The sequence below is a fragment of the Bubalus kerabau genome, chromosome 15 (genome assembly GCF_029407905.1).
Source record: "Bubalus kerabau isolate K-KA32 ecotype Philippines breed swamp buffalo chromosome 15, PCC_UOA_SB_1v2, whole genome shotgun sequence".
NCBI classification, from domain to species: Eukaryota; Metazoa; Chordata; class Mammalia; order Artiodactyla; family Bovidae; genus Bubalus; species Bubalus kerabau.
Genome location: NC_073638.1, coordinates 29046863 through 29061645, shown reverse-complemented (window position 1 = coordinate 29061645; position 14783 = coordinate 29046863). Strand labels below are relative to the sequence as shown.

The 14783-nt window shown below is 41.2% G+C and overlaps 1 protein-coding gene across 1 annotated transcript; it reads right to left on the bottom strand.

Moving 5' to 3' along the window:
• Nucleotides 1-4524: 4524 nt before the first annotated feature.
• On the bottom strand, nt 4525-12722 carry ATP5MG (ATP synthase membrane subunit g). The gene is made up of 3 exons (XM_055548260.1): nt 12377-12722; nt 6167-6327; nt 4525-4727 (listed from the first exon to the last, which is right to left on the bottom strand). Exons 1-3 carry the CDS (start codon nt 12426-12428, stop codon nt 4629-4631), a joined length of 312 nt encoding a protein of 103 aa, XP_055404235.1. The 5' UTR covers nt 12429-12722; the 3' UTR covers nt 4525-4628.
• Between the last annotated feature and the right edge of the window lie 2061 nt (nt 12723-14783).

The following is a 14783-nucleotide window of genomic DNA, read 5'->3' as shown; positions in this document are numbered from 1 at the left end:
AACCAATAGGACTTCTTGAAGGATTGATGTGGAACATCAAAGACAGGAATCAGGGATGACTCCAAAGGTCTTTAGCCTTGGCAACCTGAAGGACAGAGCTGCCATCAGCTAAGAGGGAGAAAACTGTGGAGCTGGTTTGGGGTGGGAATGGGGAAGAAAATCCAGAGTTCAGTTTGGATATATTGAGTGTCTATTAAACACCCAAGTGGAGGTGGAGAGGCATATAAGCCTAGAGTTCAGAGGAGAGGTATAGGCTAGAGCTATAAATTGGAGAATTGTCAGTTAGTATGTGTCAAACCCTAAGCCTAGATGAGATCTCCCTTTAAGGGAAGTTTTTAATGGAATGATGGCAGGGAGGGGTGGGCGTGCACAGGGAGAACTGAGCCTGATGTTTGGAATAGTTCAAAGGAAAGGAGACCAGAAAAGGAACTGGAGAAGTGAGCAAAAAGCAAGGAAGGAGGAAGGCCAAAGGAAAGCTCTGGAAGTCTATCAGAGAGTGCATCAAGCAGGAGGAAATAGCTGAGGCCAATTTTACTGAAAGATCAAATGAAGTGAGGATTGAGAAGTGACCCATTTAATGTGTCAGAGCTGTTTCAGTGGAGGGGTAGGAGTAAGTGCTGGATTGGAATGGGTTGAAGGGAGAAAAGGATTTGGAGATATTGAATACTGGTAACTTTTGAGGTGTTTTGCTGCAAAGAGGGGCTAATTTTGTAAAAAAAAAAAAAAAGGGGGGGTAGATAATACATATATACACTCTTAGGAACAACAGAATAGGGGGAGAAACTAATGATGTAGGAAAAGGGCAGAAATGATAGCAGCATAGACCTTGAATAGAGGGACTGGCTTTAAAAAGGAGCATGATCTAGGCAAGGTAGAGAATACTTATGAGTGCAGATAGCAGTATGTGAGATGATGCTGTGGGAGCCAATGGAAGTTCTCCAATTGTTTCGGTTTTCTTAGTGAAGTAGCAAGCCAGGTCATCAGCTGACACAAATCGTAGCCCAGAGAAACAGTGTGGTTGTCAGGTAGCACTAAGTGCCTTCTTAAGGTTTTGATCATGAATATAGTGAGGCTAGCTACCTTGGATGTTTCCTCCAGCTGCACTCAGCTACATGGGTGCAAGTACAGACTAAGACTAAGCGGATTTGGCCAAGGATGTGGTTTTGGCAAATGAATACAGCAAAATGAGAGGCAAGGCAATTCAGGGTTTAAGACAGAGATCCTGAAAAGACTATGGAATATAAATAAACTGGGTAAGGAAGGAAAAGAGGACATCAGGCGTGAGGGAGGTGTCAATTTATTGATGGTCATGGTGACTCCAAATTAATAGTTGGGCTATTAGAGGGAATGGGCTGGAAAGGTAAGTAACAGGTGATCAGAGAAAGGGATGTGTGAAACTGGAACTATGGAGTGGTTGAATTTCTTGGTAATGACAGGAATGAGTGCCCAAGGCAGGTGAAGACACAACTGTTGGACTTTTTAAGGGAACTGAGGATAGTTTGTTGGAAGTATCAGTTACGTCAAACTTTAGCATGCATCAGAAATTAGAGAGAGCCAGTTGAAACAGATTGCCAGATCCCACACCTAGGTTCTAGGTAGGGTCTGAGAATTTTAAATTTCTATGTTTCCTTTCTCTGCAAACTACTGATCCGCGTGTATGTTGAAATTACCCAGAATTAAGACAGAAATAGTCTTGTAGAGTGACATACAGTCAGGAGAAAAAAATTACCAAGAAATATAGAGCAGCCTGGTGAGTGGTAGAAAACCGTGACAATCAGGGGCAATGGGTACATAATCTGAAAATTAAAGCTTTGAGCCTTATGGGGACTGGTTAGAAACTGTGGCTGAAACCCTGATTGGTAGCAGAATGAGATTAAAGCAAGGCTAAGGCATAGTCAAGGCTAAAGGCCTGGCATGTATTTTATCAGTGTTTTAATAGTACCAGGGCCTTTCATTTGGCAAGCAGGCCTGGTAAGGGAATCTCTGGTGGAAGTGCTATTGTATTCACCTGAAAAGTGATCATGGTCATACCCAATTATATTTCAGTAGAAATGAAAACCACACTCATTAGGAAATACTAAGTCTCACAAAACTAGGTATCACTTTACATAAGATTAAGTAGCCTGACATCTAATGCGATAAAAAAGCTTAACAGCTCGACAGCAGGGCAAAGGACTGAGGATGTACAATACAGAAACTGTGATTCAACGGAGGAAGTATGTAAGGAGTAAAGGAGGGGCAGAGACTACGTGGGATCACCCCTGGAGCCCAACTGTGGTCCCATTGATTATGGGATCCTAGCCAAATCACCAAGTGTTTCTGATGCTTAGTTTCTGACTTCTTAAGTAGATCTACCATTTATGCCACATGCCTCAGAGGAAACCTGAGGGCTAAATGAGATAGTGCTATACAAATATGAAATATTAAAAAGGCAAGCTATATTGAGCTATCCTTAGAAATCTGGGAAGCATATATACGTCCTTCAGTGGGTTTTCATTTCCTGTCCTTAACACAGTCCAATCCTTAATGTGGCATAAAGACACTTGATGATCTGGTCCCCACTATCTCTGGTCTCACTTCACTATTCTCCTCTGTAATTGGAATCAGCTGTACTGTGCTCTCAGAACAACCTCAAATGCACCAGATCTCTCATTCACTAGTTTTGCAAGACTGTTTTACCTGCTCAGTATACTTGTTCCATTTTTCTTGGTTCTTACTCTTCTGGTTTACTTTAGATATTAGGTCCTCTGACAGCCTCCCTTTCTTTGGGACTCTGGGTTGAACTCTTCCATTCACACCTTGCACTTTCTTCGTTACAGAACACCACACGTTACCCCAACTGTATGCTTAGAGTAACCAGACCAAGCTCTGTGAAACAGTTAACAGTCTTGTTCATGAATGTTTCGACCATTCAGCATACCTGCATTTAGGAGGTGCACCATAAATATCTGAGGTACACTGAAGTTGCCAACGGCAAAAACCTGACACAAAGAACTTCAGTCAAAGACAGCCTGAACGGTTCTGTGCTACGAGGCAAGACATTTGGGGTTTAGGAGGTCAAAATCAACAGGCCTGCAGAAATGGCTGCTTCATGGAGTCCACTGCTATTTTAACACAAGAGAATGCTGTACATACACTGTTAGCCAACACACACCAGAGGTATGCCAGATGGCAAAGTAGGAGGAAGTAGCAGTGAAGTGAGTAGTAAATATTTATTTTGAGGACTTTCTGGTGTGACCATGTGGTCAAAACAAAATCACATTACATATCATGAATCAACTACACTCTGTAGGTTCTTACTAGTGCCAGAGGACCACATAATACCTTTATATTTAAAAAAATTAACTGCACTACTCACTCACACATGCACTAGAGAAACTCATGAAAATCACCATTATTGTAGTAGGGTTTTCTCAGTCTTCTGCTATGCATATTTTAAGTTACTCAATGCTTTTGAAAAGAGGTAGTTTCAGTTTTGACCACCTGCAGCAAGCTAGGCATTATCTCACAGTTCAGAGTAGCAGTGTCTCCGTGTAGAGTTCTTGCCTATCATGAAGAAAAGCTGTGCCCTTTACTGGCTGAAGCAGCAGCGTTCTGAACCAGCTGGTGAATTTGGGATTGACTGGATAAAGGTTCAATACTGTTAAAGGATTAATACTATACTGTGAGCCATGCTTTTCCAACAGGCAATCATCTTTTGGTTATCAACAGCTGCTATTCCACATTGTGCAGTGGCTGCAAGAGAGTCACCACAGATTCAGAAATGTACCAGTGAGCTATTCATAGATGGTAAGAACCCCAGGAAATGCCAATGAATGATTAACTTATTCCCAATCCTCAATAAAATGGCTCAAGATGACAGACTTATACCAATCACTTACATTTATTTCAGGACATAATATACTATTTAGACCCAAGGACAGTACTAAATCATAACCCTGTTAAATACCTACAGGATATTTTATTTTTGCAAAGATAGGTCCTTAAAAACTGGACAGATTAATAATATAACAAATATCAAAACCAGATGAAAAATACATTATTGCTCTCATTCACTCTGTCCTAATGTTAAAGATGTTACAAAGATATACAGATTATCATCATGCTGTTCTTTTGGGAGCCTATATTCAAGCTGACAATAAGGTGTTGTCAAAGGGATCATTCTCTGATTTTTGCAAAGAAAAACAGCCCAAATTGTATTCTTAATGCTACATGATTTAACTGTATCATGCTTGGCACATGGTACTATTTCTCCTACTGGAGCAAGTTCTCATTTTCTCAAGGCCTTCCCCCCAGCTTTTCTAGAAATAAAGCTTAAATATCATTTATTTTAAGCTTTCAGAATAAAGTTAACCTCATTTATACAGGTACCAGGTTGGTGTACTCATATATATCTTTTCCAACTGCAGGCTAAGCAAAGGCATGCATTTAGAACTGTATTAATATATTAAAGCGAAAGACAAACCGACTTAATATCAAGAGAAATTGTGACCTTCCATGTAGTGTTTGATAGAGAAACACTGATTCTGACACATTGTCTTATTTTATTCAAATAGCAGTCTGCTCACACATGGTCCAAGAACACTTGAATAATAAAGCAAATATAATCACATGTTAAAAACTGGTCTTCAAACATCATAGCCAATGATGCCACGCTTGCCTATGATCTCGCCAACATAAAACCACATCCACACCTCAGTGGCCACCAAACCATTCAGTAGAGCTTCCTGAAAAAAGAAGTACAAATTTTAATGTACATTTTTTTTCTTATATATTTAAAACTATTATTTTCCAGGATTAAGTGACAGAGAATATAAGGTTGCTATTCAAATTAGAGGGCAGTTTTAGTCAAAGTCAAGAATTACTGATGTTAACTTTAACTGCTGAGAACCCTTGAACTTTCAATTATGTAAGGTAAGTAGTCCAGAGCTTATAAATTCTTTCAAAGCATTCTTTGAAGACCTGAACTGACTTAACCCTTTCATTATTAGTTTATGAGACACTTTATGAGCCCTGAAACAACCCACATCCTGGAAACAGCTGCCACATTTAGAAAGGGCATTCATATGAAAGGATGGCTATAGGAAGGCAAGTCTCTGAACAGACATTTCTGTCTGGCCAAAGAAAATCTGTTGCAAGATGAAGTATTCTCTCTTTCCCTTTAGACATCATTTTTATTCATTTATTATTTGGTTTAATTCTTTCCAAGTATTCAGCAGTTACTCAGTTTCACAGATGAGTGTTTTATTGCCCTAAGAGAAAATGTACACAGTTACAGAAAACAGTGTTTCATACAAGCAAAAATATGATCTTGAAACTCAAGTTGAAAAACAAAACCTTTCCACAACAAAATTGGGCCTTTTTCTTTTAGCACCTGGAAGTGAATTTTCCCCTTCAAATGAAACCAGAAATACTGGAAATCTCTTGAAAAACAAATATATTTTCTAGAATGCAGGTTCTAAAGCCAGCAATAATTTATTTAGGCTTTTTGTATCCTGTGCTTAGATCAAGCAAACATAAAATCCCAGTTCCAATTCTCTCTTTTTTGGGGGGATGGTGGTGGGGGGAGTGTGCCAAGAGGCATATGGGATCTTAGTTTCCTGATCAGGAATCGGACCTGTGCATCCGACACTGGGAGTATGGAGTTTTAACCACCAGTCTGCCAGGGAAGCCTGCCAATTCTAATTTTATGGTCTTTAGATTTCATCTCCACTTTTCATATCATATCATATGCTTCTAGGTTTTGGTATTTTTATGTCCCATGAGTGTTAGTTACCTGATTGTGATCTAGTCCAAGAAATCTTTTGGCCAAATTGGGGAAAGTTTTAGGACTACAGACAAAAAAGTACAGAATCAACAAAGCAAGTCATCCTATTTTAATGCACTAACCCCAAATAGGAAACAAAAAAAAGCTACCCAGTAAAAAAAACACTTCTTCATTATAAAATTATTAAGAATATAAGACATAAAACAGTCCAATTATTTCAACCCAGACAACAAAGTTAGAAAGGTAAATATCTTTCTCTGCAGTCAAAAAAGAGATCATCTCTCATTATGCTGGTCCCAGCCTCACTGAAAAATACATATATTAATCAAAACAATCAGAGAAATCCCAAGGGAAGACATTTTCTGTATGCACATACGTTTTCATTTAGCCCATAGTTACCTTAACAGTGAGCTGTTTGAAGCTACCGGTTTTAGCACTGTTGATAATTTTTTTCAAGCTCTGAATTGCTGTAGGGATCTCAGCAGGGGTTGGAGGAACCAGCTCAACCTTGGCATAGTACCAAAACGTGGCCAATCGAGGCTTCGAGTAAGTCACAGCAGCTGAAAAACAAAACAAAACAAAAAACCAGGATGAACTCACTAGAGACCGAAAGAAGCAGATGTGTGGGCTGGACACAAATATTTATTCATGCATCACATTCATTCACTGCTTATACCAAATGTGCACCCGGTGTGAAAAGTCAAAGCTGCTCCCTGGTAACCAGAGGCTTTTAAAGATACAGAACACCTGTGTCACAAGCCAGTTCAGTCAGGCAGGCATCTATAAGCACATCCAATTATGCCAGGACCTCACCAGTGGCCAGTACCAGAGTACTGGTACTTCATTTATTAATGGCAAATCTAGTTAACTACAAAGTTACTAGAAGTTGGATTCAAAAACAAGAAAAGAGCAGCAATGCAACCATATTTTCCTGTCGAGACAAAAAATTGGGGGGAAGTGGTGAAGGGGAAGGAAGAAACTAAGTAGAATGGCACCCTTAGGAATAAGATTAAAACTTGTCACAATATTGGCCACAAATCCAGATGGAACTATACCAATTAGTACCCATTTTGGGTATCCTCATCAATATGTGCTGGATTAACAAAAGCACAGCTGCTCTTCCTTCAAAATACCACAAATAATAAAAATAAAACCTACATGTATTGTTAGGAACAGCCAAAACTTGAATCTGTTATTAAGCTGAAATTCCTCAGTAATAGTAAACAGTATTTACTATTGCAGGAAAAAAAAAGATTTTTAATGAGGTTAGATGGGAGACTATGGTAGTGATTCAGCAGGAGAAAGGTATTTCACATAAAAAATTACAAGACAGCATAATAAAAACTGCACAAATACATAAGCATCCATCAAGTGTCTGCTGTTCAAAGACTGATAATCCAAAGCTCCTGGCACTTCCCCTATTATTAACTGCCTGTATTTAGGTATTTCGCTACTCTTAAAATTACTATTTCCATCATCCTCTGGCTTAGGGCCATGGGTAAATCTTCAAGCAGACACAAAGCTCTAAGAGAGAATTCTAAATAGAACTGCCAATGCCTGTAAGATGGTGTTATCAAGGAGAACAAAGTCTTAACAGTCAACAAACTGTCTTTAAAATTATCTTCAACACACAGATATAATACTCTTAAAAAATACAAACAAATCAGTACAATGTATACAAACGCTGTACTTAAGTTAGTAAATTTGCTTCTCAGGGAGCATAGGTTAAAAAGTTTGAGACTGCTTTTACATGTATACAAGGGATGAACAAAAATAAGTCAACGAATGGTGGATGATGGCAGCTAGGTTTCTTACTAAAATAGAGGAGTTTTAGATGAGGGAAAAACATATCCAGTGGTACTGGATTAGAGTTGGAGACATTCAGTATGAATTCATGTTTAGTTAACATACAGGTGGATCGATATAGAAACAGTTACAGTTGACCCTTCAACAACATGTGTTTGAACTGTGTGGGTCCACTTATATGTGGATGTTTTTCAATAAATATGTAATATGGTACTTCATAATCTGAGGTTAGTTGAATGAATGGATGTGCAACTGTGGATATGGAGGGCCAACTGTAAAGTTATATTAGGATTTTCAATTGCATGGGGGTCAGTGTCCCTAACCCCCATTGTTCAATGATCAAATGTGCGTGTCTACACACCCATGGGTGAGTATACAGATGGTCCCCAATTTCCCATGGTTCAATTTACAATGTGAAAGTGATACACAATCAGTAAAAATGAATCTTGAATTTTGATCATTTCCCAGGCTAGCCACAGTGGGTACCATACTTTCTTGTAATGCTATTTCAATGCTGGGTACTGGCAGCAAGCTGCAGTTGACAGTCAGTCATGTGTTATGAGGGTAAACAACCAGCATACAGTCATTCTGTTTTTTCACTTTCAATACAGTACTCAATAAATTACATAAGATAATCAGATTTTTTTTTTTTTTTTTAATAAAAACAGGCCTTATGGTAGGGGATTCTGCTGAACTGTAGGCTAATCTAAGTATTCTGAGATTAAGGTAGGCTAGGCTAAGGTACCGGAGAAGGCAATGGCACCCCACTCCAGTACTCTTGCCTGGAAAATCCCATGGACGGAGGAGCCCGGTGGGCTGCTGTCCGTGGGGTCGCTAAGAGTTGGATACGCCTGAGCGACTTCACTTTCACTTTCATGCACTGGAGAAGGAAATGGCAACCCACTCCAGTGTTCTTGCCTGGAGACTCCCAGGGACAGGGGAGCCTGATGGGCTGCCGTCTATGGGGTCGCACAGAGTCGGACACGACTGAAGCGACTTAGCAGCCGCAGCAGGCTAAGTTACAATGTTTGGCGGAATAGGTGTAACACATGCATTTTCAACTTACAATATTCTCAACCTGTGATAATTTTACTGGCATGTAATTTTCTTATTAGTAGAGAAATACCTATATACAGATACTGCCTTGTCCACTGTCAGGGCCTACAGGCAATGATATTCTAGTACAGCCATCCCCCCTTATCTGTGATTTTGCTTTCTAGTTTTACTGTCTATAAATATTACATGGAAAATATCAGAAATAATCTCCAAGTTTTAAATTGTATGCCTTAGTAGTATGATGGAATCTCATGCTGTCCCTGCTCCATTCTAATGTGACATCACAACGCCTACATCATGCTCCCCACCTCATCCCATCACATACACATTATAAGATCTCACTCACAAGAAGGGTGAGTACAGTACAAAAAGATATTTTGAGAGAGACAGCCCATGTCCACATAACTTTTATTGCAGTGTTAGTCGCTCAGTCGTGTTTGACTCTTTTGTGACCCCATGCACTGTAGCCTGCCGTGCTCCTCTGTCCATGGTATTTCCCAGCAATACTGGAATGAGTTGCCATTTCCTTCTCCAGGGGATAATCCTGATCTAGGGATCGAACCCAGGTATCCCACACTGTAGGTGGATTCTTTACCTCCTGAGCCACAAGTGAATTCCTGTGGCTTGAAGCCCTGAAGCCCTTTATCACAGTATTTTATTATAATTGTTCTAGTTTATTATTGTTGTTAATCTCTTACTTTGCCTAATTTATAGATTAAAATTTATCATAGGTATTATAGGAAAAAACTAACATTCAGTACTATCTGTAGTTTTAGACATCTGTCGGAGGTCTTAGAACTTATATTCTGTGATTAACACAGTCGAGTAGCAAGGAACATACCCAGTATCTAGATCTTAGCTTCAAAATGCAATTGTCCAATAAAAGGAACTAGGGGTCCTTGGAGAAAGGGCAAATTCTAAGGCTGGGGCAGGAAATACATGAGTCTGGGAAATTTCGTGGCGGTCCAGATGTCAGGACTCAGTGCTTGATGGGGCCCAGGTTCAATCCCTGTAGGGTAATTAAGATCCTGCAGGTCATTTGGCATGGCAGGAGAAAAAGCCACAATTATCTCACAGTACTGGAAAGTACAGGGGGATGTCAAAGGGGCAGAAGTGCCAAACTGACAGGGTTCTCAATGGCCAAAGCTGGAACAACCTGAGCAACAAAATAAATAAGGTACTACTGGAGGTACAAGGTATGAAATAAATGTACCTGAGTCCATACAGTATGGACTGAACAAATATTAACTAATGGGGAACAGACATATCTTTCTCATAGAAGAAATTATATTTAAATATATGTAGATATTCCCTCCTATAGGAGATAGAATCCTGACTCTGCCTCCCCCAATTTAGTTACTTTCTTCTAAAGAACAGAGTATGGAAAGGAAAAAATAGTACCTTTAGGAGAAACCTAGTGAAACTGCCTTAACCAAGTGGTGAGAGCTAACGGCACTAGTGAGCCCGTACAGACATCACTTGTTGATGCATCCTGACATGTGATTAGGGGGGCTTCACGTCTGTGGTATTCTTTCTCAAAATCCATAGCTCCATGGAGCTTCCCTGGGGGCTCAGTGATCAAGATGCCACGTTTCCTCTGCAGGGGGTGCAGGTCTCCCTGGTCTCGGAACTAAGATTCCCCCAAGCCACCAGGTACAGCCAAAAAAAGAAAAAGAGAAAAAAGAAAAAAAATCCATAGCTCCAGACTCATCATGACAAAAACACCAGACAAATCCAAATCGTGGAACATCCTTATAGGATAGATACCTAGACAGAGACCTACATAAATACCTTGAGACTGTCAAGGTCATGAAAGGTAAGGAAAGACTGGGAAACTGTCACATACACAGGAGACTAGGGAGACTGACAACTCATTGCACTGCAGTACCCTGGATTGGCTCCTGGAACATAAAGAGATTAACTGGTAAAGCTGGTGAAATCCAAATAAAGTCTCGAGTTTAGTTAAGTAGGAAAAAAAATAAAAACAAAAATCCCAGACTCTATGATCTTTTTTGGGGAAGTCTGATCAAAAAAATTACTTATTTTTGTAAGCTTCTTTGTCCTCCAGGAGAATTAACGTATAAAATCAGTAATTTTTTTAGACATTTAACATTAATACCACAGAGTTAAGTGACAAAGCAAAATGCAGCTCCACTTTAACATTCTGGCCCAGCTGAGTTCTCCTGAGTACTTCTGAAAGGATAACAATGTTTATCTTTAAATTATTCATAATAATAGAGGAAATGGTTGATATAGCTCACAATTAAAATTATCTTCACATTACTTTTATTTTTGTAAATTATTATTAAAATTAGTTTGCAATTCCCCAAGATGCTCCACCAAAAAGATGTGAAAGCCATGGAAAGTGAAAGTGAAGTCGCTCAGTCGTGTCTGATTCTTTGCGACCCAGTGGACTGTAGCTCACCAGGCTCCTCCGTCTATGGGATTCTCCAGGCAAAAATACTGGAGTGGGTTGCCATTGCCTTCTCCAGTGAAAGCCATGGAAGGAGGGTAAAAAATCCATCTGAAATTTGTGATTATAAATATTAGCCTCAAATCATCCATAAAGTCCAAATAATGAAGCCACTACTACTTCTCCTTGTATTATGTAAAAAAGTAGAGCTTTATCTTAGTCAAGTTGCAAATGTAAGTTCTTTGGTAAAGTGTGTAAACTGATAGTAATAGTAGTGGACCATGGGTTTCTGTAGGAGAGGATCAAGTATTTATAGTATCTGACACTGTCAGGCCTTCAGTAACTCATTGTTCCACTGCTGATGAAGAAAAGGGAGGAGACAATGAATAAGAAAATACCGACCGCAGTAAAATAGGTTCAAAAATTTACACGTATTAAAAAATTCATTCTATTTACTTTCATAATCAAATCTGAGCGAAAGCCATTCAGAGACCTGTGTTTCAAGCACTTACTAGAATACAGCACATACAGCACATCTAGCGAAGAAGCTTCCGTCTACTTAAGTGATCTCATTTGGGGGATAAAATGAATACCTTGCAGACAAATGAAATATTTACTGAGAAGACTACCATTCTGGGGTGTGACTATTCAGGGTTGTTCTCCAATACAGCGTTCCACCCGTGAAGGACGCATTCAGCTTTTTCAGAGTATCCCCACGAACGCTAAGCAGTGATAATAAACATTACTGTTTACACATATCCCTTCTGTGTTCACCGGAGCAGGAATACTCGACCGTAATGCTCAGTTCCACCTAAAAATTTCCTTAAAGGGGAAGCATTTCAATGTATCTGGTCAAAATAAAAAGCAAAGGCAATGTTTCGAAGGTCATCCCTCCTTAGAAATTCTGCAGCCTTCCAAATGCTCCAATGAGAAGCAGACAAGAGGATGGGACCGTATTTCCACGCTTTCACGTGTTTCTGCCCGCCGTCTCCCTCGCTCTAGCAAAAAAGCCATCCCTTCCGTATTCCTCCTCCTGGAGGTCGAAGGGCGTCATGGCGGCTGCAGATGGGCAACCCCGGCTGTCTACACATTCCCTCCCCTCACGGTCGCGGTCAGAGTTCAGAACCTCTGGGTAGCAGAGAGAACCCAAGCCGCAGGCCTGGCCAGCGGAAAGGTAGAAAAGAACCGTAAATCTGTCTTCTCCCTCACCCCCCACCCCCCCTCCTCACTTCAGGCCCGGCCAGCGGCGGCTCCCTCCAGCCGCTCGAGTCCTCTCCTCCGGCCCTCGCAGGCCTCCCCGGCTACCCGCGCCGGCTGGCTGACGCCCCGCTCACCGTTGACCAGCGCCGGGGCCTTTTCCGCGAGGTTACGGACAAACTGGGCCATGATCCTAGGACGGAGAGCCCGTCACCCCGACTGGCCGGCTGAATGTCACCCGCCTGGAAGGACCTGCCTCAGGACCCCGGTCCGCTTCCAAGGTCAGGCCTCCCCTTTCCGCGCCGGTACGAGATATTTAGGTGTCCCACTGTCTTTCCGGCATCCAGTGGGCCAGTTTCTTTTCTTTAGTCACAGAGGAGAAAGTGGGTACGAGAAGATGCGATCAGAGAGCACGTAAAATACAACGGAGTTCCGCGGAGAAGCAGGCATTTCTCTGGGCAGCCGCTCGCAGAGATCCGGAAGGCCGGCGCGAGGAGGGAATGCGCATGCGCCATGCGCCTCCCGGGCAGCCCGAGGCGCAGACCTCGGGTGTTTGGGGTGGGTCTGCAGCTTTTTTGAGAGAACGAGACGCGTTAGGGCCGGAAGGCATCGCTGCAGTTTTTTCTAGGCCAACGTACTCGTCTTACAAAGGCAGAGAGGGTCCTAGACCAGACCCGTAAAGTTAGGGGCGGAGCAGGCGCCACAACTTGTCACTTGACTCAGCCCATTGCCTTTAGTTGACCTTTTGTAATCCCGGTCTCCCTTGACTCCTGTATCAGGATTGGAATCCAGTTCCCCTAATTCCCTAACCAGCCGCAAGGAACTGTGCAGATACAAGGGACAAAATCACATTTACCTAGGGCCTCCAGTCTGTCAGCCTTTTTGGAATTTAAAGAAAGCCTGTGTGTTAGGTAGGCCTCACTTAAGACCGGCATTGGTAAATAAATGGCTACAGAGCTATTGAGTGGCAGCGTTGGGATTTGAAAAGGTGGCAATGGAAACAGAAGAGGCATTAGTACAGGATTATGTGTGGTGCTGATGTGGGAAGGTTTCTTAGAGAAGGGGATCCTTGGGTTGATATACAATGCAATAGCTATGTACTACAGAGCTGAACTTTGCGGTTAATATGACTGGAAGAAAAGATGCACGTAGGGATGTGACCTTCGATGAAGAAAATAGAATAAGTAATGTACCCGGGGAAGCGTAAATAGAAGTAAAACTCTGATTGATGGAATAGTTAGAGGTGAAATGAAAAATCAGAGTGCTATCAAGGAGTCAGGACAGTGCTTCAGCAAAGGAGTGATTCAGTTGCCTGGTACTCCAGAGAGGTAAAATTAAGAATTAGAAAATTAACGTAGCTATATAGAAACATTAACTAGAGCAGGTTCAAACAATTAGGATAGAAGCCAGAGTGAATGAGCGAAGAAATATGGCTATAAAGGGATAATGGTCAGAAAACCAAATATGAGTGATAGGAAATCAATGGAGATTGAAGATGGAGAAGTGGGATTGACAAGATTCTGAATGAGACCGGAAGTAAAGTTGGAGTGATTAGCCTTGGAGTCTTGGGGCCTTTTCCACAGATGGGATGATGAAGTTTGAAAGTGGAAATTCTGCAGGCTATGAAGTAGAAGGCAAGGTCATCCAAGTGTGAAGGGCAAGTGGGAGGGTGGGAGAAAATTTAAGAGGTTGAAATTTGGACTAGCTGTTGAAGTTAAGGACACACAGAAGGGTCGTTAGGGAACATTAGGGAGAAGTCTGGGGTTGTACCACTCTAAAGATGGTGTTATTTATCTCCAACAGTAGTCTGGCTGGGATACTGGAGCAGAGGGGAATGCTTGGGTTAATCTGGGCTGAGGTTTTGCATAGCAGGGGTACCGAAACAAGGGGCAAGAAAGTGGAACTTGATAGTGAATGATTAGAATGAAGGACCTGGGGAACTTCCCTGGTAGTCCAGTGGTTAAGACTCTGAGCTTCCAATGCAAGGGGCAAGGGTTCAATCCCTGGTTAGCAAACCAAGATCCCACATGCTGCAGTGTGGCCAAGGCAAAAAAAAAAAAAAAAAAAGACCTGGGTTTTAGGCCAGATGAAAAAAAGTGAAGCCAAAAGTGATCTGCTTAGGAGGAAAAAACATGCCCCGAGACTCATCTGAAGATAACTCCAGGGTCCCGAGGCCTGGTAAGTCAGGTTAGGTCAGCCAGGCCAGACATTTGTTACCACTTTTTTAAAAAAGTAATGTTCAGAGCCGTGTAAGTTTTCAGAGGGATTTCTGAAACTGCTCCTAGATTTTTAATACTGTAATAAAGGAAATGATAACAAAGGTTTTAAGTTAGATGTTCATTTATTAAATACAGGCTTTGAACAAACACCCCCAGGCAAGTTTGACAAGAAGTAACCTTCCTGGAATGTTTCAAAATAGTTACGTTGATCAAGTTTTATTTCAATCAATCTTTTTGTCATTTTGTTCATTTTCTTTGTCTCCAGGTTCTTTTTCTTTTCCTGTTTACCAGTTAGAGCATGTGCATTATTTCCTCACATGACATC